We start from the raw sequence: 24,352 nt of genomic DNA on the forward strand, positions 1-24,352 counted from the left end.
AAGTTGCCCCTATTTAAGTATCTTCGACTAGAGAATATGAAGAAGGTCATTCTTCATATGATCACGGTGGAAGATAGTTAAATACTAAAGGACTCAAATTTTGTCCCCTGATGAAATGAAATGCTATGAATGTATGGATGACTCTTTTGTTTTCTAGGGATAAGATGTGATACGAGATGAAATATAGTAGGATGTTTTATGATGGATGGAGAATGACAGATGTACCTGTGGGGAATGATGAAAATATGTAGTAGTGATGGTCTACAAGAAAGGGAAAGGACGAAAAGGGTGAAAGACTCACTAGGGATAACAATTTTGCTGGAGAAACAACATTGAGGAATATTCGAAGTGAATTTTATCAGATTGTTAGAGATGACAAGCATACACTTTAGAATAATCTGATAGTTTTGGATATTTCTCACAAGAAATTCATCCAATTAAATATTTTGGAGATTCCTAATAGGGGATTCATCCAAGACAAAAAAAAAACGGGAGTATTATTACAAGAAGACTGTCCATGCAAATCTTTGGAGATTCTTCTAAATGTATCTTTCCAAACAAAAATATTGGAGTTTTATAAATTGAAAAAACATCTAATCTTTAGGGGAATTCCTTTCAACGAAAGAGTCAAACTAGCAACTTTCTAGGAAACACCAAGATAAACAGAACACAATCTCTGAGTGTCCCGGACAACGCTGGACTTTACCCGTAGGCATCACTAATATAAATAGGCTTCAAATGAAGGGTTTTAGACACCGTTGGACTTTGACTATAGGCATCAGTAATATAAATTGTCTTCAAATGGAGGGTGCTAGATAACATTGGAGTTTAAAAATGAACTACCAAATAGCACTGGACTTTGAAAATTAAATGCCAGACATCGCTAGACTTCCAAAATGAACTTCCAGACAGCGTTGGACTTTGAAATGAACTGCCAGATAACATTGGACTTTAACAATGCCAACAAAATAGGATTTCAGGGTCAACGAATATAAAATCAAACGAGACCAGGGTCAAAGCAAAATGGGTGCGAAGTACACTTTGGGCTATGCATAATTTGAAATTTCTTTTATGCATAATATATGAATGACCATGTTATGCAAAATGGATTGAAAACAAAAACAAATCCTTGTCAAAATGAACGTTGATGCCTAGATTGTCAATAAGACATATCATCGTCGACACGAATGTTGATGCCTAGATCGTTTATAGGACAAATCATTGTCAACTCGAATGTTGATGCCTAAATCGTCAATAGGATAAATCATCGTTAACACGAGTGTTGATGCCTAGATTGTCAATAGAAAAAATCATTGTCAACACGAGTTTTCATGCCTAGATCATCAACAGGAGAAATCATCGTCAGCACAAATGTTGATGCATAGATCATTAATAAGATAAATCATCATCAAAATGAATGTTGATGCCAAGATTGTTAACATGACAGATCATCGTCAACATGAATGTTGATGCCTAGATCGTCAACATAAACGTTGATGCCTAGATCGTCAACAAGACAAATCGTTATCAACACGAACGTTGATGCCTAGATCGTCAACAGGACAGATCATCGTCAATACGAATGTTGATGCCTATATTGTCAACAGGACATATCATTGTCAATACAAATGTTGATGCCTAGATCGTCAACAAGACAAATCATTGTCAACACGCAGGTTGATACCTAGATCATAAACTTGTCAAACCGTCATCACCACAAGTGTTGATGCTTAGATCGTGAGCAAGATAAATCATCGTCAACACAAATGTTGATGCCTAGATTGTCAATAGGACAAATCTTCATCAACACAAGTGTGGATACCTAGATTGTCAACAAGTATTTATGGAAATATAGACGAGCACAAAATACATTTCGAGTTATGCATGATCTATGTTGTATCAATGATCAATGTATACATTATGTTGATTTTGGGTTACGCCATTGACGATTGGGCCTTTGTGAGGTGTGAAGCAAGATCAGGCTTTTATTCTTTGATATTTCGTGCTATGGGATTACGCTCGATGAATGCGATGAGATGCATGGCTTGACACTAAAGTGAAGCGACCTAGTTTATGCATGATAATGATTTATGCAATGACTCAAAGGTTTCCAAAATGCTCATGTGGTGGGTAATAGATGGAATGTTTATTTTGCAGTAAAGCTTCTTTGTCAAAAGGAAAAGGTTATTTTATGGGATACTATCATGATTCCCCGACACTCATCTTGAACTCAATGATTGTTGACGTATGAAATTTTTTGCTTGAACAACTTTAAGGCATTGATAGGACTTTACCCTCTGTCGCTCATCTTACCTTATCCTTTGGGCATTTGAAGATGTTCACCTTGAAATGAGTTAGGAAGTGGTTTATCACAACATGACCTTGAGAAGATTTTCCCCAATATTTGAATCTTGTTGTGGTCCTTGACTAACCGACTCTTGGAGTGGAAGACTTCTGATTGACCGACCTTTGGGGAGTGGGCTCAATGTACTCTTTGGAGTTCCTTCACATGAACAAGTTCTTCAACTGACTACACATTATTGGGATTCCCCTGATGCTAAGTGATGACTTCTAGTTAAAATAATTAATTAAAAATGGTAATTTTAATGCAATGCTTATGCAAAATTTTGAAATCAATTTTTATTGCGATGATTTGTGAAACATAGTGAATGGGTCAATGATCAGAACACAAAGTTGATCTAGCCATTCACATTTTGGAAGGTTGCAATAAATACAAATGATTAGCAAATATCTTTTGGAGTCAGGTTAAGGCAACCTTGCTGTAGTATGCTTTCAGAATAAACCCTACCTCAATTAGGTCTTTTAAGGATTGTAACATGGGCTCGTTCACGATTTTCGAAACAAAAGGATATAAGGCTCAAAATTTAATTTTAATCCACCCCTTCTTCTTGATGATCTCGAGTCCTACGTTCAATCAATTCAACATACGCATTGAAATATCAAGAGAGTTTGATAATGTAAGGGTAAAAGTAAGGATTCAAGATGAGATTTTATTGAAATGGAAGTCACATTAGTTTGTTTTTGGTCAAGATTGTTGGTTACCTTTTGATTCTTTCTATGGTGGTCACCTAATCTTGTTTTTCTTTATGGAGGGTTTGGTGACCTCTATTTGATTAATTTGTATCCCTAGTTTGTCCTGGACCGCTTCTTCGAAGCTTCCGGTCCATCAGAATGCCCTGATTTTTTACTAAGTCATATTTTGTGGTATTATACTTAGCGGCCTTTTTTCTTTTTTTTTTTATAATTTCGTTGAAAGGTTATGATTTCCTTGTTAGTGGTTGGTAAGGATCAACCACTATAATGTTTTGGCTTTTCACGACTTCTACAAAACTTCAAGATATGTGTGAAGGATATCATGTGGTTGATCCTCAGGTGGGATGATTTCTCGTGCAATTTGAATGTTTAGTCAGATTAACTGAACAAACTACCATACCCCTGGTTAAGATGAAGGATTTTTAATTGTGAAAGAAACACCAACTTCTAGTCTCAAAGTGGTTGACTAGGGATTAACTCCTTATCTCTTCGGTGTTTTGGGATTTGAAACAATGCCTTACATCATCAACAAAGTTTTCTTTGAAAGCATACCACAACAATTTTGGGTATTTCGTTTTCATCATGCTCCCTTAAATCTTTTCTTAAACTAAAGTTTGATAAAGATAAGTGAATGGGAGAAAAGTTGATATTGCTTTTTTTTGACATATATGAAGGGAAAATAACAAGAGAGAATACAAATGTATTTATCCAGAAAATGCATGATCACTTAATTAATATTACCATTAAAAAACAAAAATATTTTAAAAAGAAATAGCATTTAACGAACAAAGAAAATACAAATGAAAATGATAAAAATGCCCAAAGATTGCCAATGTTGAGGACGACTTCCTGTCCGATCCACTGGCTTTAGGAGATACCCATTAAGGTCTCTGTGCTCATTCGGGAGAGAGGTTGACATTCACTACCAGGTTTTCTTTTCAAAAGGCTATATACTTGTTGTTAATCAATTGTTTTACTTTAGCTTTGAAAGCTTTGAAGTCCTCGATCGAGTGCCCTATTAATCCAGCATGATACCCACATTGCACATAGGAATTATACCAATGCGAGAAAGGTTATGGAACCTTCTTGAGAGACTTAGGAACCACCAACGAGCTTTGAATTAGAGACTACATAAGTTGAATGTATGTCATATGAATTGGATCAAGAGGAGTATTCATTCTTTCTAGATTGTTGTGAGATCTATGTTTATTTTGATATCCTCAGCCTTGGGCTCGCTGATTTGAATAAGGAGAGATCCAAGGTTGTTGGTATGGTGCTATAGGCATTGTTGGTTTCCTACACGGATAGCACGATGCTGCAAATGGTGCTACTGAAAAGACGGGGGGTCCATAAGGTCCTGCCGGTGCACCATGAGAATACTCGACATCTATCATGATTGTGTTATTTTCATCATCTTCTTTATCTTGGGAACTGCTAAGGGATTCATTCTCACTATCCTGGTGTTGTACCTCAGAAAATGAGAACACGAAGTTCGCAAAGCGCAATCACACACTCGCGGGATGGACTGAACAGATTCACCACCAAACTGTTTATTCCCAAAAGAGGGAAAGAGAAAATATCAATAAAAACCATAAAAAGAAAGACTGAGATAAGGTCATCGCAACCAAATCAGGGTTCGAGAGTCGATTAGGTATTATCACCCCTCACGTCCATTGTACTCAACAAGAACTGTTTGATTAGTTGTGCGCGTTAGTGTTAGCTTACAAATGTTATACTTCTCGAGTTACTAAAGGAAAGAATAAGACAACAAGGTTTATTTTTTATTAGGGTGCCTAACGAGACTTTGAATCTCGCTCTTTTGTATCTCTGGGTGTAATGGAGAACTCAAGGCTACATAGTTTTGGGTAGAAAATTCTTCTTTGTTGGTCAATTTTAGTGAAAGCTATTTTTTCCGCATTTGTTAGAATACATTACTTACCCAAAATAGATGAGGAGCGGGAATTTGCATCACATTGAATGGATTTCTACATATCAACATTCATGGGAAAATGTCACTTATCTCAACTAACACTATTGTGGATGAAGCAATGTTTTGCGTCATCTCGAGACGAAAATATCTTTCATGTGAAAAAGGTTTTTGAAGATCGCACGACGGCGAGAAAAGAGTTGCATTGTTGGATTATTTTTGGGTTGGAAATAGAGTATTTATGACTTGGAAGCTCTTATAACTTGGGATTAATACTCGAGACTATGACTGGACCTTTCACCCAGGTAGTCGTTTCCTTCCAATTTTGTTATGAAAAAGATTTGAATATTTACAAGTGTTCTGAAGGGAAGATGAACACGTATGGCTTGTAAGCTCTTACAACTCGGGCCTAGTGTTCGATACTATAACTGGACCTTTTACCAAGGAAGCCTTTTTCTTCCAATTTATTAAGAAAGAGAGACGCATTTTAATTTTTTAGTGAAAGATAAACATTTATGACTTGCAAGCTCTTACAACTTGGGTATAACGCTTGAGACTATGATCGGACCTTTCACTTGGAAATGGCTTGACGTTGGATCAAGCGTTTATTTGTGTTACGAATGAAATGGATTGAAAAGGTTGATGGTTTGACTTGAGAAAAATGGCTTGACGTTGGATCAAGTGCTTATTATTTTTTTGTTCTTTTCGAAAATTGTTGATTTTACACTAATCTTGAATTAACAATTAACTAATGTTGTCAAAACAAAAATAAAAGAAAGTGGTAAAATTATTACACGTGATAAGAATGTGGGTACATTTTGTCGAATGGGGATATGATAAAGCGATTAAAATACAAACCTTTAAACAAGTAAATGTAAACAAAAATGATCTCATTCTAAGAAGGCCCAAGAGTAGGCCAAGGGATCAGAAACAAGCCGAAGTCAAAAGTAATTGAATCTAGCTCTAATCAAATTTAAAGTGGATTCATGTAGGAATCGCTCTATAAGAAATCGAACAAACGAATATATGCATCTAAACAAATTTTGAAAGTTATATTAGATTTTAGTTCTGAAATCGCAATGAAATAAAAGGCAACAACAACTAAAATATTTACAGTCATATGAACATAGATAGAGATAACCTAATCAAATCAACTAACCACGAGAAAATCCAATAATCAAATAATTAAAAAAAATAACTAATTAATTAATATACTAATTCAATCACTAAATCAAACAATTAAACTAAATCCAATAATAAAAAATAAGCAAGTAAGTAGAAATAAGGGGTGTAAACATAAAAAAAAAGTAGATTTTAAATGGGCTAAGCCCAAACACAAAACCTAGTTATAAAAGAAAATAAAATAATAAATGATAAAAATAGTAGTAAAAAAAACAAGAGAAAGACAACAAAAACATATGTTGAAAGTAGGAGAGGGATGTAATTGAAAGAGAAAGAGTAATTAAAGTTCAAATTAAAATGCGCCACTCAATGACCGACACATGGTCATTCAATAGAAACAAAAGCATACAAAATGCTTTTCCTTTCTCGATGACTGTCTTACTAGAAATAACAAAGAAAGCAACACAACCTGCTCACCTCTCTTCTCTCTTGATGAATATTATAATAGAGGGGCGGTCAACCAACCAACCCAACAGCGGCGGTGCCCCCTCCAACCACATTTTTCTCATTCATTTCTCTCAACAACCTCTCATATATCTCAACCTCTCTTATTTACTCACCTATATATCTTTCTACACTTTAATAAACTCATGTTTGGATATGTTGGTAGTTGAGAAGAAGAATGAAGAAGTGAGGTAAAAAATGGTGGTTTTGTGAGTTGTGGTGTTGGTATCATGGTAATGAAAGATTATAGTTGTGGAATGGTGGAAGAGTTCATGGTTGTAGATGAAGTATGTATGATTGTTTTATGTTGTGGTGAAAGAAAAATGGTTGTGTTTGATGGCGGTTGAATAGTAGCAAGAAGGTGGTTTTGTTGAGTATATGATAGTGATGGATTTCTGTAGTATGGTGTGGCGAGGAAGAAAAGTATATGGTTTTATATAAGGAGATTTATAGTATTATTTCATGTTTGGTTTTTGATGGGTAGTAGGTTGTTATTTATTTAGAAGAAAGAAGTGTATGAAGCATGTTAAACATGGGTTTTGAGTGAAGAAGATAGAGATGTTGTTGGTGATTTGATGAGAGAAAAATTAAAGAAATGGTATGAGTGGTAATTGTTTTTAATGACGAAGATTGAGTTTGCATGAAAGTAACATGAACAGTAATGGTATCCACAAAGAAACTTAACATTTGTTCTCTTTCATTTTCCTCTTTTCAAACACCTACTGAGTGAGAAAGGATATGCTTGGGTGGTATATACGTCGGCTTCTTCATAACTCATTGGCCAATATTCTACTTATACCATGAGAACTAGGGTTTTTAAAAAAATAAATGTTCCAAAATTCCCATTTTGGACAACTTTTGAGTTTAAAACAAAATCAAATTAATTAAATCAAGTAAAATTCAAACAATTCAAAATAATCAGAATAAAATTGACATCAAAACATAGATAACTCTATTTATTTATTTCTATATATTGACAAAAAAATAAAATAAAAGGACTCAAAATGAATAAAAAACAGGGCGCAAAAATGCACGAAAAATTAAACTGAATGCACCAAAATGATCATCGCGAAATAAACTTATCGAAAACATATAGATTTTGATCAAATTTTGAAATAAAAAACAACAAGTTAAAAGGCTCAAGCTGATCAAAACGCGAGCGAAAAAGTAATTGAAAAAATAAAACGAGCATGCCAGGTTAAACTACGCAAACAATCGATTAATAAAATTGACGTCAGCAAGATCGATTTTGAAAATTTTCGCCTGGTAATTTCACATACATTTGAGAATTAGTTCAGCTGGTCTGTCTATAGATCTGAAAATTTATTCAGGTTAATATTTCAGGCATTATGCAAGATGAAATGCATGTTATGCTACACAGATGATGTGAAAGTCATGATGAATGTATCGATTGGATGCTTCAGGGTCAAAATTGAGGTGTGATAACTTCCCCTATTTAAATATCTTCAACCAAAGAATATGAAGAAGGAAACTCTTCATATGATCATCATGAGAGATAGTTAAATACTAAAGAACCCGAATTTTGTCCCTAAATACAGATGACATGATATGATATGTTATGCATGCGTGAATCTTTTTTTTTTGCTAGGGATATGTTGGGATATGGGATGAACCCTAACATGATGTTTTATGATAGATGAAAAATGACAAATGGACCTATGAGGAATGATGGAGACATATGGTAGTGGTGAACCACATGAAATGACAAAGACAAATGGGTGAAGACTCATTGGGATGACAATTTACTGGAGAAAAGACAATGGGGGATATTCAAAGTATGTTCTAGAAATACATCAGAAAGATAATGACATAATCTAGAAATACATCAGATTGGTTCTGGAAATATCTTAGAACTCAACACTAAATTTGGAAATACATCAGAGAGACAGACAAATCCAATAATACATCGAATAATATAAATAAATTCTGGAAATACGTCAGAATGATAACGAAATATATGGAAATACATCAGATAAGTGAGGAAAATCCAAAAGTACATCAAATAAGTTCTCGAAATACCTCATAATACAACACTCAATCTGACAATACATCAGAGAGATAAAGGAATAATTCGGATATACATTGAATAGAGATAAGGTGAGTATTGAAATTCATCAGAGGGTAAAAGAAAAAAAAACTCTAGAAATGCCTCAGAATACAAAACTCAATATAGAAATACATAAGAGAGATAAAGGAATAATTTGGAAATACATCGAAATAAAAGAAACAAACTCTGGAAATGTATTAGAGTTACAAAGGAATATCTGGTAATACATCAAATAACAAGAAAAGGGTCCTGGAAATATGTCAGAATAAATAAGACATGTCTTGAAATTCATCAGAGAGTAAAAGAAACAAACTCTAGAAGTGCATCAGAATTACAAAGGAATATCTAGAAATATATTAGATAAGAAGAAAGGGGTTATGGAAATACGTCAGAATAAAAAGGGAGATCCGAGAGTTCATCGGATAAACCAAAAAAGAAATTGAACCTTACAGACAAAAATCTATTTTGATAGGTGCCAACTGAGTTGGACTTTGACCGTATGCATCAGTAATATATACCGACATCAAACAGAGGTTTCCAGTCGAAACTAGACTTGACCGTAAGCATCAGTAAAATATATACCAACTTCAAATGGAGGTTTCTAGACAACATTTGACTTTTATGCCAACAAAAACTAGACTATAGTTTAAGGGCGCCAAATAGAATTGGACTTAAGGGTCAAGGGATGTAGAATATACAATGAGACATGTGTCAATGCAAAATGAGTATAAAACACACTTTGGGCTATGCATGATTGGAATTTTATTTTATGCATGATATATGAATGACCATGATATGCAAATGATGACTCTATGCAAACTGGGAGTTTATAGAGGTTGTTTATGGAGGTTCTGATTCCTTAACATCGAGAACTCAAACAAGTATTTTTTGTGATAGACATATTCAAAGGATAATTCTATCAAGCTCGGAAGTTATAGCTGACCAAGTGTCATTTTGGAGGATTAATGGGTCACTATAATGATTTACTGTCATTCATTTTGAACTCAATAATTAATGATGTACAATATAGTTGGCTTGAATAACTTGAAGGCATGGAGAGGACTTGCCACTCTCTGACTCATCTTGCCCCAGTTTGTTGAGTCTTTGGAAATATCTACCTTAAAAGGGGTTTGGAAACATCTTTCCATAACCTCGAGGTGGGTTGCCCCAATGTTTTAAGCCTTTAAGGTGTTTTTTTGACTAACCAACTCCTAGAGTGGTAGACTTCTGGTTGACCTAAATTTGGAGAGTTTGACTCATTGAGCAATTTGTGATAGCTCACCCTAGTCTAAGTCTTAAATATTTGTTTCTTGATTAACCTTTCATGGGGTGATTGGCTTGGATTGATTGATGCTCAAAGCGACATGCCCCTGATTGGACTTCTTTCACATGATCAAGTTCCTCAACTGACTGCATTTTATTGGAATTCCCTTGATGTATAGTGTTGACTTGCAGTTAAAATTGCTTATTAAAAAAATGGTAATTTTAATGCAATTTTCATGTAGGATTTTGAAATAAAAATTTATTGATATCATTTTGGTGAAATACGGTGAAGGGGTCAATGATCAGAACACAATGTTGATCTAGCCATTCACCGAGTGCAAGGTGGTGTGATCAATACAAATGATCAACAAATATCTTTTAGAGTCAGGTTAACACAACCTTGTTGTAGTATGCTTTCAAAATAAACCCTTCATCAATTAGGTCTTTTAAGGGTTGTGACGTGACCTGGTTCACGACTTTTGAACAAAAGGTTATAAGGCTCAAAATATAATTTTAACCCACCCATTCTTCTTGATGACTCCAGTCCTACGTTCAGTTAATTCAACACACACATTAAAATCTCAAAAGAGTTTGACCGTGTATGGGTGAAAATGAGGATTCAAGATGATATTTTCTTGAAATGACAGTCACCTTATTTTAATTTTGTCAAAGATTTTGGTGAACCTTTGATTGATCTTCATCCCTGATTTTTCCTGGACAACTTCTTCAAAACTTCCGATCCACTGGGATGCCTGATTTTTGCCTAACTCGTTTTTGTGGTGTTCGACTTTGTGGAATTTTTGAACCATTTCCATATAAATTCATTATTTTGGTGAAAAGGTTATGACTTCCATATTATTGGTCATTAAGAAACAACCACTATAATTTCTCTTGGCTTCTTCACGACTTCTTCGACACTTTAAGAACTGTGTGAAATGTGTGGTTAATCCTCATGTGGGATGTTTTCTATTGCAATTTGAATGCAAAGTCAGATTAATTGAACAAAACTACGCTGCCCCTAGTTAAGATTAATGGTTTTTAATTCTGAAAGAAACACCAATTTCTAGGCTCAAAGTGGTTGACTAGGGGTGAACTTCTTATCTCTCCGGTGTTTGGGGAATTTGAAACAATGCCTTACATCATCGATAAAGTTCTACTCAAAAGCCTTACATCCTCCCTCCAATCTTTTCTAAAGCAAAAGTTTTATAAAGACAAGTGAAATGGGAGAAATATTTTTGTGTGTGTGTTTGATATAAATGGAAAATGAGTGAATATGAATGGATCAATTAAAAAGATGCATAAACATTTCATTAATATTACCATTCATAATACATAAATTTAAAAAGAAAACAAAGTTCTCAACATGCAAAGAAATAACAAATGCAAATAAGTGATATGCAACGTTAAAGATGCCCTTTCTCTTCTACTTTATTGGCTTTAGGAGGTATCTTGCTTTAGGCTTCAATCTCCATGTAATGGAAGAGGGTTGCTTCCGACGTTCGGGCCCACATCTTTGAAAGTTAAAATCTTACTATTGATTAGCTCTTGAACCTTTTCTTTCAAGGCATAAAAACCTTCCAGTGAATACCATGGTGCTTCCCCATGGAAGTCACAATGCGCATTAGGGTTATACCCCATGGAGTAAGGCTATGGCATCGGAGGAAAAGACATAGTAACAATCAAACCTCTCTAAATCAGACACGAGAATAACTGACTGTAACTCATGGGGATTGGGTAAAAATGTGTTCTTTTCCTCCTATTGCGGTTCTAATTGATCGGTTCATTGTGGTTTTGAGAAGCCGGGGGCCTTGGCTGTTGATAATTATGAGCGAAAGGCGCTAGTTGGTATGGAGGAGCTACCAGGTTTTGTTAGTACCCTTGAGCAAAAGGATGTTGATAAATAAGAGGAGCTTTTTGCTGGTAGGTGGGCGTAACACCAACTCAATATGGTTGTTGACCAAAGTACATATGATATGTGGGTTGTTGATAGGTGAATTGTTGTTGTTGCTTCTTCCATGAATGGCTTCTTCTTCGATTAACATACATGACATTCGTCCCACCTTCCTTTTTCTTTTGGAAACCTCTAGGAAATTTCTTGGCATTATTGTTGTATGAGGTTCCAGCAGTAGTCATCATCTTGACATTTTTCATACCAAGCTCAATTTTTATGCCCATAATAACTAGGTCAGAGAAACTTGCAGATACACTGATCATCATGCTTTCATAAAAGACATGATGGTTCAACTTATGAGGTCACCTCCCTCCACCGTTGTGCATATTCCTTGAAAGACTCATTGTATTTTTGGGGACATATCCATATTGTACTTATAATGCTTAAAAAATACATCAGACATATCTTGAAAGCACTGTATGCGACTCTGGTCAAGGCTTAAGTAACATTTAGAGGAAACACCTTTCAAGCTATCCTGAACAAAATGTATCATTAGTTCTTCATCCTTGACATGTGCGACCATTATTTAATAGTACATGATCGAGTTTTGAACTCACCCTTTCTAATTCTTATTCTTGATCGGCCATCATTTGATGAGCGTTGGCTTGAGTGAAGTACCAGTGTTGAGGACTCAGTGGGGAACTGAAGGAAGAAAAAAATGAGTTTTTATTCAAAGAATGTATGAATGCATTTTAAATGGTATGCAAATGGATGCAATGTGATGCACTTTTTTATTTTTAGGCATATGGGTTCATCGGTCTGGGGTATGGATGAATCTAATTGCTTTGTCGACATGAGGTTCTCACCATGTATGACATAGGGCTTGCAAAGGTTCCCAGAGTCATGGATCCATAAGAATGTTTTATGCTTATGAAAACTTACTTGTCGGGCGTCAACTCCTTAAAGGGAACCTATTCTAGGCGAGGTTCTCGTATCGATCCAACGAGAAATTTATCTTGCATACCCATGCTACGGAACCATCGTTCCTAGTTGGCCAAAGGGTTTAGGGTTCTATAAAAGGTACTTATAGTCATGAACCCTAATGAAAACATTGAAGCTTACAACAACTTACTTTCAGGGCGATAACACTCTCAAAAGGATATACTCTAAGTGAGGTTCTCGTGACGATCCTAACGATAATTTCATCTCATGGACCCGCACTACTCAACCCTGTCCTATCTCATATTTATACTATAGGCTCGGGTATAGAGTCTTTCCCACAAGGTTTGCAATCAGAGTATCAATCCAATACCACAACATAATGGAACCATACAATATAATATATAACAATATAGAAACAACAAAAGCATAAGATAAAGAAAAGCCATACAAGTAAAATAAACATAAACACACAACACACCAAACTAGGCTTGAATCACTTAGGGAAGAGTCCCTAGGAGAGTCACCATCTATCGTAACTTAGAAAATAAGAAAATGACACTCGTGAAGCACAGTCGTATGCTTGCGGGATGGACTGACCATAGTCACCACCGAACTTTATTTATTCCCAAAAGAAGTAAAAGGAAAATATCGATAAAACCCATAAAAAGAACGATTAAGATATAGTCGTCGCAACCAAATCAGGGTTCGAGAGTCGATTATGCAAGGGGAAGGTATTAGCATCCCTCACATCTGTTGTACTCAACGGGAACCGTTTGATTAGTTCTGCACATTAGTGTTAGCTTAGAAATGTTTGGCTTCTCGAGTTATTAAAAGGAAACAATAGGAAAAAATGTTTATTTTTTATTAGGGTGCCTGACAAGACTTTGAATCCCGCTCTTATGTATCTCAGAGTGGGATGAAGAACTCAAGGCTACATAGTTCTGGATAGAAAATGCTTCTTTGTTGGTCGATTTTAGCAAAAGTTATTTTTGTCTTAATCGCCGAAAAACATTACTTACCCAAAATAGGTGAGGAGTGGTCATTTGCATCACATTGAATCGATTTCTAAATATCAATATTCACGGGAAAATATCACTTATCTCAACTCACATGATTATGGATGAAGCATTATTTTGCATCGTCTCAAGACAAAATAATCTTTCGTTTGAAAAAAGGTTTTTGAAGATAGCACAACGGCGAGAAAAGAGTTTGATTTGTTGGATTATTTTTGGGTTGCAAGTAAAGTGTTTATGACTTTCAAGCTCTTAGAACTTGGTTCTAATACCTGGGACTATGAATGGACCTTTCACCCAGGTAGTCGTTTCCTTCCAATTTTGCTATTAAAATGGTTTGAATATTTACAAATGTTTTGAAGGGAAGACGAACACTTATAGCTTGCAGGCTCTTACGACTTGGTCCTAGTGTTTGGGAGTATGACTGGACCTTTCACTCAGATAGGCTTTTTCTTCAAATTTATTAAGAAAGAGATACACATTTAGAATTTTTAGCATAAAAACATTTATGACTTGCATGATCTTACAACTTGAGTCTAACGCTTGAGACTATGATTGGACCTCTCAACCATGTAGCATTTTTCTTTCAATTTTGAAATGGTCAAAGTTGTTTATTAGTCATTTTAAATTTATTTTGAAAATGGATTGACGTTGGATCAAGCGTTTATTTGTGTTGCGAATGAAATGGATTGAAAAAGGTTGATGGTTTGACTTGAGAAAATGGCTCGACGTTGGATGGAAAACTCAAGGCTACATAGTTCTAGGTAAAAAATGTTTGTTTGTTGGTCGATTTTAGAGAAAGCTATTTTGTCACAATCGACGAAAAAACATTGCTTATCTAAAATAGTGGAGGAGCAGGTGTTTGCATCATAATGAATGGAGTTTTATGTATCAACATTCACGGGAAAATGTCACTTATCTCACTCACACATATATGGACGAAACATTATTTTGCATCGTCTTGAGACGAAATATCTTTCGTTTTTGAAAAGTGTTTTCGATCGCGCGGCAGCGAGAAAAGACAAGTTTGATGTGTTGAAAGTAATTTTGGGTTGGAAGTAGTATATTTATGTCTTGCCATCTTTTACAACTTTGGTCTAATACTCGGGACTATGACTAGACCTTACATCCATGCAGTTTTTTCCTTCCATATTTGTTATGAAAAAAAGGTCAAAGTTGTTTAAGTTAGTCATTTTTGGATTTGCTTGAGAAAAGAGCTTGACATTGAATCAAGATTTTTTATTTGCGATGGAAATATGAAATGGTTTGAAAATGGTTTATGCTGAAATGTTGGTTGAAATTGATAGAAATTTGGCGTTGACCAAGTGTTTTTGAAAATGAAGATTGATGTTGACCAAGTGTTTTTATTTTTGCTCTTGAAAAATGTTAATTTTATTTTTGGTCCATTTTTAATTTTTTCAATTAATCTAACTAAAAGTAAGAACTTAAAAGCAAATACGTACAAAATTCAATCAAAGGGATGTGGGTACATTTGTCATTTAAAAAATAATGAAAAATGAAATAAAGAAAAAATATATAAAAAAGTTATACACAACTACCAATAAAAATAAATAACATAAGAAGCAAAACAAAAGAAAAAAATATTAATTACAAAATAAAAATAAAATCTTTTGGGATAAATTTTCTTTGTTTAATTTTTCAATAAAAGTAAGAAAGTATTTTTGATTTTTTTTAAAATTAATTATTGACAAAGTAAAATGAAATTGTCTTTTTTTTAAAGTAAACAAATGGTTTTTTTCAAAATAAAAGAAAAAAAACTAAATATGAATAAATAAAGGAATAATAAAAAACAAATAATGGGCTAGGATAGAAAAGTCCAAACATAAGGTTATGGAAGCAAAGTGCTCGATGCACAAAGCAAAGTGAAAAGTCCTAACGGCCAACCCAAATTCTAAACCGTAAAATAGAAAAATAAAATAAAAGGGCAAAGTATGTAAATAAAAGGGAAAATCTAAAAAAAACAAAAAAAACACGGAGAGATGGGCGACTGCCATTTTTGAAAATAGAGAGACAACTTAAGTTTTTAAAATGTCAAAAGCCTCCAATCAAAACTAGACACATGGCCTAGATTAAAAAAAGAAAGAAAAAAAACGCACAACATTACAACCTTCTCTCTCGATCCTTTTTTTCTTCTTCAGAATAACAAAAACACAAATATTTTTATCCTTACTTTCTCACTCGATGATTGATATCTCCCTCTCATGTCTCACACTCCCTCGTCGTGTAATAATGCAAAGGGACGACCGTCTGACCAGCCCAACGGTGGAGGCGACGCCCAGCTTTCAACTCCTCATCTTTTAAGTCTTATATCTCTCTCTGTTCTCATCTGTTGTCTCTCTCAAACCTCTTATTTCTCTCATTTCTCTTTTCATTCTTGTTTTTTTGCAGAAAAACAAAAAGAAATCATCCTTCTCTCAATCACAAGCATTGCAAATAGAATAAATGCAAACCAACTTATCTCAACGTTCCAACGGTTCATAAAATAAACAAACAAAAAATGGCATAAAAACATATTCACAGCAAAGTAAATAACATAAACTCCCCATCATTCAAATATATCGTATCAGAAAAAGTTTTATCAACGATTTTACAACGGAGGTTAGCAGCACAGGTTATGGTGGGGAGTAGTGGACAAGGACGGCGATGGGTTATGGTGAGGTGGATAACGGTGCAGTCCATGTGTGAGTTGGTCGCCAAAGTTTTAGTGCAGTGGAATGGTCTGTCGATGGGTGGTTTGTGTATGGTGGTGGGTGACAGTGTTTAGAGAATATGGTTCGTTTTATGGTGATATGTTGGATGTTTGAAAGGGTGGTCTCATAAGGTTTATCTTGGTGTAGAGACAAGTGTTTTCATTGTTATATGGTTGTTGAATAAAATAGATGAAAATGTGCTTGTGTGTTTGAAGATGAAGTGTGGTTTTGGTGTATAAAAGGGATGAATTGGTTATGATTAATTGTAGTGGTTTATGTGAATGGTTGTGTTCTTGGATTATGGTTTCTTGAGTTATGCTTGTTGTAGTGAAAAGAAAAAAGTGTCGTCATGGTGCGCTTTGGTGGTTGAGTTATTTGTTTCAACATATTTTTTTATGGTGATTGGTTCTTTGTCATGGAAGAGGAAGATTCTCAGTATGAAAGTGAAGACTTTTCCTTCTTTTTCTTCATTTTCAAAAGAGAGAGGAAGATTATCTAATTGGGTGTGGCGGTTCCATGATGTCGAAATTGAGAGCGAGAGAGAGGTGACGCCGCTTTACAACCGCTTTAGTGTGTAACCGGTTTAGTTTTTCTTTTGTTGTCACTCAAACATTGGTCATGGGTATATATAGGTAGAAGTTTAGGGTTTTAATTTAAATAAATTGTCAAACATACCCTTTTAAATATTATTTAGATGGTAAATGAATTTATAAATAAAATGAAATAAAAAATTTAAATATTTTCTATAAAATAAAATAAAATCAAACTAAATATTTTAATAATTCTAGTTATTTTTTATTATTTTGACTAAAAAACAAAAATAAAAGGAATAAACTGAAGTGCGAAGAAAATAAAATGAGCGAGTTATAATGATCTACACAAAATAAATTTCTGGAAAATAGATACGTAAGATCAAATTTTGCAATAAAAAATACTCGGTTGGAAAGATTTAGACATATCAAAATGCGACCGCAAACGAAATCGAAAAAATTAAACAAACACACCGGATTAAATTACTCGAATTATAGATTAATAAAATTGATAGCTGCAAGTCCAATCTCAAAAAAATTTGACCACTAATTTTTCGCACAATTGGAATTCGATTCAACCAATATATCTATAAAACCAAAATTTTATTCTGGTCGGCATTTTTTAATTTATCAAAAGAGGGACAAAATTAAAATATGAAACTATTCTATCCTTAACAAATTAAAAAAAAAAAAGGGAAAATTCACTGCCACTTTTAAATCTAAAGAAAAAGAACATCATGGTGTCATTGACAAAACACTTGTGGACCAATACTTGATGTTGAAGAGGACAACACTACAACATGAACACAACAATTTCTAGCTGTATCAATTATTGTTTGAAAACATAGCAAAATTTGGTGGTTTGTTGCATGACTATCTTTGAGAACAAACAAGAGAGATTAGTCTTCGTAGTCAAAAATTTGTTATAGTTAAATTGCAATTAAATAGAATTTCATAAAATATTTTATATTTAAATTATAATTTATTTTTTTTATTATTTTACTATTGTAAAACCATAATTAATCAACGCATGACCTTTAAAATCTTAAGACAATTCTAGTTTGGTGTGTACTAATATCCAAAACCATCTAAATTTATTTGTTAAAATTTCAAATAATGAATCCATCAAAGCTTAATTTAAACAAAAGCAAATATGATATAAAAATAAACTACTATTAATTAAAGTAATAATAGTTATTATTTTACAATCGTTTTCGAGTAGATAAAATGTTACTATAATTAATTGACACATTATGCACAAATCAAAATTTAACTAAGATAATGTTGAAATATAAAGCAAAATAAACTTGGAGACAAAAGATAATATGTAAGGTGGGGTAAAAGATCTTATCAACATGGATGTTTTTGTCCAACAATATCTAAAACTCTTCTTTTGTGGGACCCAAAAAAGATTTTGTGTTACATAACTTCTCTATATATAACATCACTTCATTTCTCTTCTATCAACTTCTAAAATTCATATTTCACATTGGAAAATATTTCTTCATTTTTTTCCAAATATAATTGAAGAAAAAATCAAACAATTCAAAATTTTTGAGGTATATTATTGTAGTGATTAGAGGAAGATGAAGGATGGTGGTAGAAAACAAGGTGTAATGACACCATGTGCTGCATGCAAGCTTCTTAGAAGAAGATGTGCTCATGATTGTGTGTTTGCTCCATATTTTCCAGCTGATGAACCTCACAAATTTGGAAGTGTTCATAAAGTTTTTGGAGCTAGCAATGTGAACAAAATGTTACAGGTTCAAAGTTTTATTCATGCACCTTATTTTCTTATCACTATCATGTCATCATCAATGATAATAATTCCAATCGTTTTCATGAGAATTTTGTGGTAGAAATATTTTAATGACCAAGTCAAATAAAACCAATATATTTAATAACTATAGTGGAAAAAGTTAGAGTGAAGCAATCAATAAATTTACATGACTAGTTTATAAATAATTTAAAATGAAGACAAATATTTTATGATTTTGAAAAAAAAATCTTGTACTCCCTATTTTTTCAAAGTATTATATATGTGATTTGCTATATTTTAAAAAATAAACTAAAAGGTGTTGTACTATCCCATGTTATTTTCTGTTATAGTGGTTAGTTAGTTGATGGTTGGTCCTACAATTCTCACTTTTAATGAATTATGTATAACTCTCATTCTTCATATTAAAGAAAGTGTTAACTAGCAATATAAATGATTCCTTAGGACATAAAAAGAGCAAAAGAGCAAAGGATAGAGTGCACATAAATTACATTTACTTCTTAAAACCATACTAAACAAGTAAAGATAAGATATGATTTAAAGTTTATAAATAGAGTCACTTTTCACCTTATTTTACAAATTTACAAGTTGGTTTTATGACTATGAACAAGATTTAATATAAAAAATTTAATATAGTACTAGAGTCTATTACATTAATTTGAATCACATACTGTTTATAACTGCACTAGATTTTATAGTTTTGAACTTAAAAAGAAATATTAAAAAGTTTAAATCTCAGATAAATTAAAAACTAAAACAAATACAAATGAAAAGCAAAAAACAAAAAGAATTACTATATCCATATATGTCAATCCTAAAAATGTATTCATTTCATAGATTTTAGATGGCTCACACTTAAATCTCAAATCAAAGATAAATTAAACTTAACTCTAAACATAAAATCAAGAAACCTACTACTAGCAAAAACAACTCTCAATCAAACCACCTAAAGACAATATTTGAGACATACTACAAGCAAAATCAACTCTCAATTAAATAATCTAAAAACACTATTTTTATTTAAATTACAAAATAATATATTAATAAGAGGTAAAAATCACCAAAGTAAAAAAAAATTACAAAGTAAAAGAAATACCTAAAAACCTTAAAAAAACTAAAAAAAAAATACAACAAAAGAATAACAATCACCAAAACAAACGACAAATACATCAGGCCAAGGGATCCTACAAATAAAGGTCTAAACAACTAAACATGAACCCGCTGAAAACAAGTTGAATCTCATACCTCTAAATCCATTAATGATAGATCATAACCCATCAAGAGAATACCAAAATTACAAACCAATTCATATCTCAGAACCAATGCAAACACTCGACCGTTATTAGTGCATGTAGATGATAGGGCTCTGAAGTCACACATAAAAAAATGCAAGAATTCACTCATAATCTACTTAGAAATCATTTTCAAATAAAAAAAAATACGCTTCTTTTCCACCTATATCATTATTTTTGTAACTATCTCAAAGATGACATCATTACAGATTTTTCAAATAGATCCGACTACAACATGTTAAATCATAAAAAAAACCTCAAAAAAAAAATCTATATGCATTAGGAATAATTACAGGTCGCCTCAATGATTGGAGGATCATATACCAAATAGACAAAGCTATATATTACAAGTAATAAAAAGGTGGAAAACTGACTCAACAAACAAATCCACACAAGGGACAAGAAATCCGACTAGGAGAGATAATCACCCCTTTTTTAGATAAGTTCTCTTTAAAAGAAAGTTTGTCTTGTTAAATTGAGAAGACCAAAGAGCTTAAAAATAGCCCAACTAGCTTATATAAAGGGGATGATTATCCTCTCAACCAGAAGAAAAAAAAACCGAAATAGAAATTGAACTAACTCTCTAAATATAATAAACACAAACAATTGTGAATGTACTATCTTTAGAATACTTTCAAATTCACTCATTTCTATCTAAAAAATTTGACATCTTAAAGCGCAGAAAGAAAATGTTCTAAAAAAAACGTATTTTAAAAAAAAAAACTCTACCACTCAAAATTTCAAATTAGATTTCTTTAACCTCCTATCCGATATCTCCCACTAATTCATTGAACTAACCTGAATTAGATAACATATTAGGGAACTTAGTCTATCTAAAGACACTATTTGAGACTCTCCTGCCCAAGAAAAATGAATACTAAGTGTGAAGAGGATAAAGCTAAAATTAAAAGATATTGTAAGCTGCATGATTACTGGTTGGTTATATGTAATCAATTTGTTCAACAAACAATATCTCTCTTTATGACCACAGCATGCATGGCTTTTCATCTTGGACTGCTTGCGCAATGATATACTAGGAATAAAATAAAGTTGTATAGTTTATTTATGTCACCTTTTGTTTTAATATAATTATTTGTGTCACCTTTTCCTTTTATCTTTAAAATCAGGGTTACATTGATAGAGACACCTTAATAAGATGACAAAAAGTGATGTTAATTTCTAGATAACGATATTTCATCTTCTAAATAAATTAGTAAATATAAATAATTATCTTGTAAGCATGATACATTGATGATGTATATATTACTTTCTTTTTAATTTTTTTTAGCTAACGTGATTAATTAAAATACACGAGTGATGTACGTACAACTAATAATAAGGGATGTATAGATACAGTGATATTATAGAATGAAAATGGTTGAAATTGTGATTATGAGTAAAATATAGAGAAAAATATTAATGATAATAGTTTTTGACAGTTACAAAATGTAAGAAAATTAATTTAAATTGAATGGTTCGAGACGAAATCACTTCTAATTTATAAATATTTTAAACACTCTCAATTATCTTAAATCAATATTGAGTATTTTGTGTTATAAATTATTAAAAATTAATAATCTTGAATGTGTTTTAAAATGATAAGAAAATATGTAAGTGAAGATTAATTTTTAATTCAGAAACAGACAACACTTGTGAAGTATTACAGTAGGTTTAAATTAAACAATAGACAACACTAGTGAAGTGTTGTAGTAGGTTTGAATTCGAAAATAGGAAATACTTTGTGAAGTATTGTAGAATAAAAGTATGTAATTTTTGAAGAATGTTGCAGTAGGCGAAACAATATAGTTTTTGATAAAATTACGTAATTAATATATATATATATATATATATATATATATATATATATATATATATATATATATATATATATATATATATATATATTAATTACTAGTATTTAACAAGATATTAAAAAATATTTAATATCCTCTAAATTAATATAAATAATACTAAAAAATATTTATAATATTCTATTGTCTCTTAAGTTGAAGCTTACTAAGCTTCTAATTTGTTACAAATAATTATGAAAATACAAGATTAAGCCAAATAAAATAATGTCATAACGAAAAACCGATAAATCACTAAGAAGAACTCTCATAAAGAGATGCAACAATGAAATATGAATTAAGTTGTTTTATAGATGGAAACAAATACAAATATGACATAGGAAATGATCTCGGAAGTGATGCAGAAGGTGACACTAGAGATAACATTGGAAAAGAAGTTAGAGTGAGAAATTAGGAGAAGCATTCAAAGGGAGAGAATCAAACCAATGGAGAGAGGGGCAACAAAGAATATATATGACTAATATTGAAACCAATCATGAGAGAATCAATTGAATTCATATATTATTCAATCTTGATTTTTAAACATAAACAATATCTTAAAAACAATTTATTGATCTAACATGAGGATTTTTATCTTCAATAAAAGTTATCATTAAAAAAAACAAAAATCACACACATTCCTATATTTTTAAAAAGTCAATAGTATAAGCTATCGATAGTTTAAAAGGAGGATGGAAACAAATTTTAAATACTTTCTTGAATTTGTAAGCATTTGCGAAAGATGAGAAAAAGTATTATTAATAATAGCTTTTAATTTGATATATAGATTGAATTATAATCAAGAAAATCATGATAATAACAACTAAGATCATTTAAGACATTCTAAATAATATAAGATAAAAGATATTATAAAATATGTATAATATTCTAAAGAAATGTATAGTTTAGATATGTTTTTTACTTTGTATATTGAATATTTAATTGAAGTATTTTTTTTATGATTACAAAATCTATAGTCTCTGGTCAACTTTAAAAAAATAAATCCCCCCTTTTCTCCAAAGTAACCAACTTCAACACCCACCTTATTATCTACTTTTGACTATATCCACAACACCCACCTACAAATTCCAAAAGCTAGACTATACATATTTTGTTAATATTTGTAGGAATTACCAGAACATCAAAGAAGTGATGCAGTTAGTTCAATGGTATATGAAGCAAATGCAAGAGTAAGGGACCCTGTGTATGGTTGTGTTGGAGCCATATCCTCTCTTCAGCAACAAGTTGATGTACTTCAAACCCAATTAGCACAAGCACAAGCAGAGGTTGTTCATATGAAAATGCATCAATCTTCATCATCATCAGATCAACACCAAGCATCACCATCATCAGAAAATGTGTACCAATCAAGCAAATCCTTTTCTTCACAAACCAACAATATGGTGCAATCCTTGTGGTCATTCTAGCTAGCTAGCAAAATTATCATATAGATATATTTTTACTTATAAAGAGTGAAATGGATTGTTGTTGTAGTTTTAAGCATGGAACTAATGAATGTGTTGTTAAAATTGATGATGTGATAATTTTTAAATATCGTGTCATTTATAAAATATGACATATTATCATTTAGTAACATTTGTAATGTTGATTATTAAATCAATAGCAAAAATATTTATTTGAGTATGTGTTGACCGCTAAATTACTAGCAAAATAATAATATTTTTTTCACATATTAAAATAATATTTATTTTAAATATATAAAAAATTAAAGAAATAAGATATTATTAAAGTTTATTATAGGATGAGTTAATAAAATAAAAAGTTATTAAGTGATAAATATTTTGTTTGTCAACGGATCTTCAAAAGATTAATTGGTATAACCGAGTAATTGTGAATTTTTACTCATCTATATGCATTCTAAAATTTTAAAGAACATTCTTATTAAAATGAAAAAAAGAATAATCTAAGTACTTAAAAAAAACAGATAAAAAATAATTAAAAATAAAGTCACAACACTTGAAAGAAAGATAAAATACCATGGGCTCAGGGTGCAATGCTTAGCAAAATAATAATAATAATAATAATAATAATAATAATAATAATAATAATAATAATAATAATAATAATAATAATAATAATAATAATAATAATAAAAGGATGTAATATTATAATAAGTTACATCTCATCCAATTTGAAGGAGTGCAAATAGCATAACATACTAGTCAATGTAGAACACCAATAATACTCCCTCCGTTCCTTTTTAATTATTATTTTTTAGTAAAAAATTTGTTTTTTTTTATTTGTCGTTTTCAAAATTTAAGGTAATATTAATTATTGATTTGTCAAAATTACCTCTAATTATTTATTGAAGAGAGAGAAAAAGTCAAATGAGTTAACAAATAATCAAAGATATTATAGGTAAAAATATAATCATTACTTTAAAAATAATA

General features: G+C 31.9%; 1 protein-coding gene across 1 annotated transcript; it reads left to right on the top strand.

Annotated features, from left to right (window-relative positions):
* The first annotated feature begins 18,485 nt into the window (after nucleotides 1-18,485).
* LOC127128571 (LOB domain-containing protein 4) lies at nucleotides 18,486-23,585 on the top strand. Its single transcript, XM_051057964.1, has 2 exons — nucleotides 18,486-18,788; nucleotides 23,069-23,585. The coding sequence occupies exons 1-2, from the start codon at nucleotides 18,612-18,614 to the stop codon at nucleotides 23,366-23,368; spliced, it is 477 nt and encodes a 158-aa protein (XP_050913921.1). The 5' UTR covers nucleotides 18,486-18,611; the 3' UTR covers nucleotides 23,369-23,585.
* Nucleotides 23,586-24,352: the final 767 nt, after the last annotated feature.

Source organism: Lathyrus oleraceus, chromosome 1 (genome assembly GCF_024323335.1).
Source record: "Lathyrus oleraceus cultivar Zhongwan6 chromosome 1, CAAS_Psat_ZW6_1.0, whole genome shotgun sequence".
Classification (NCBI taxonomy): Eukaryota; Viridiplantae; Streptophyta; class Magnoliopsida; order Fabales; family Fabaceae; genus Lathyrus; species Lathyrus oleraceus.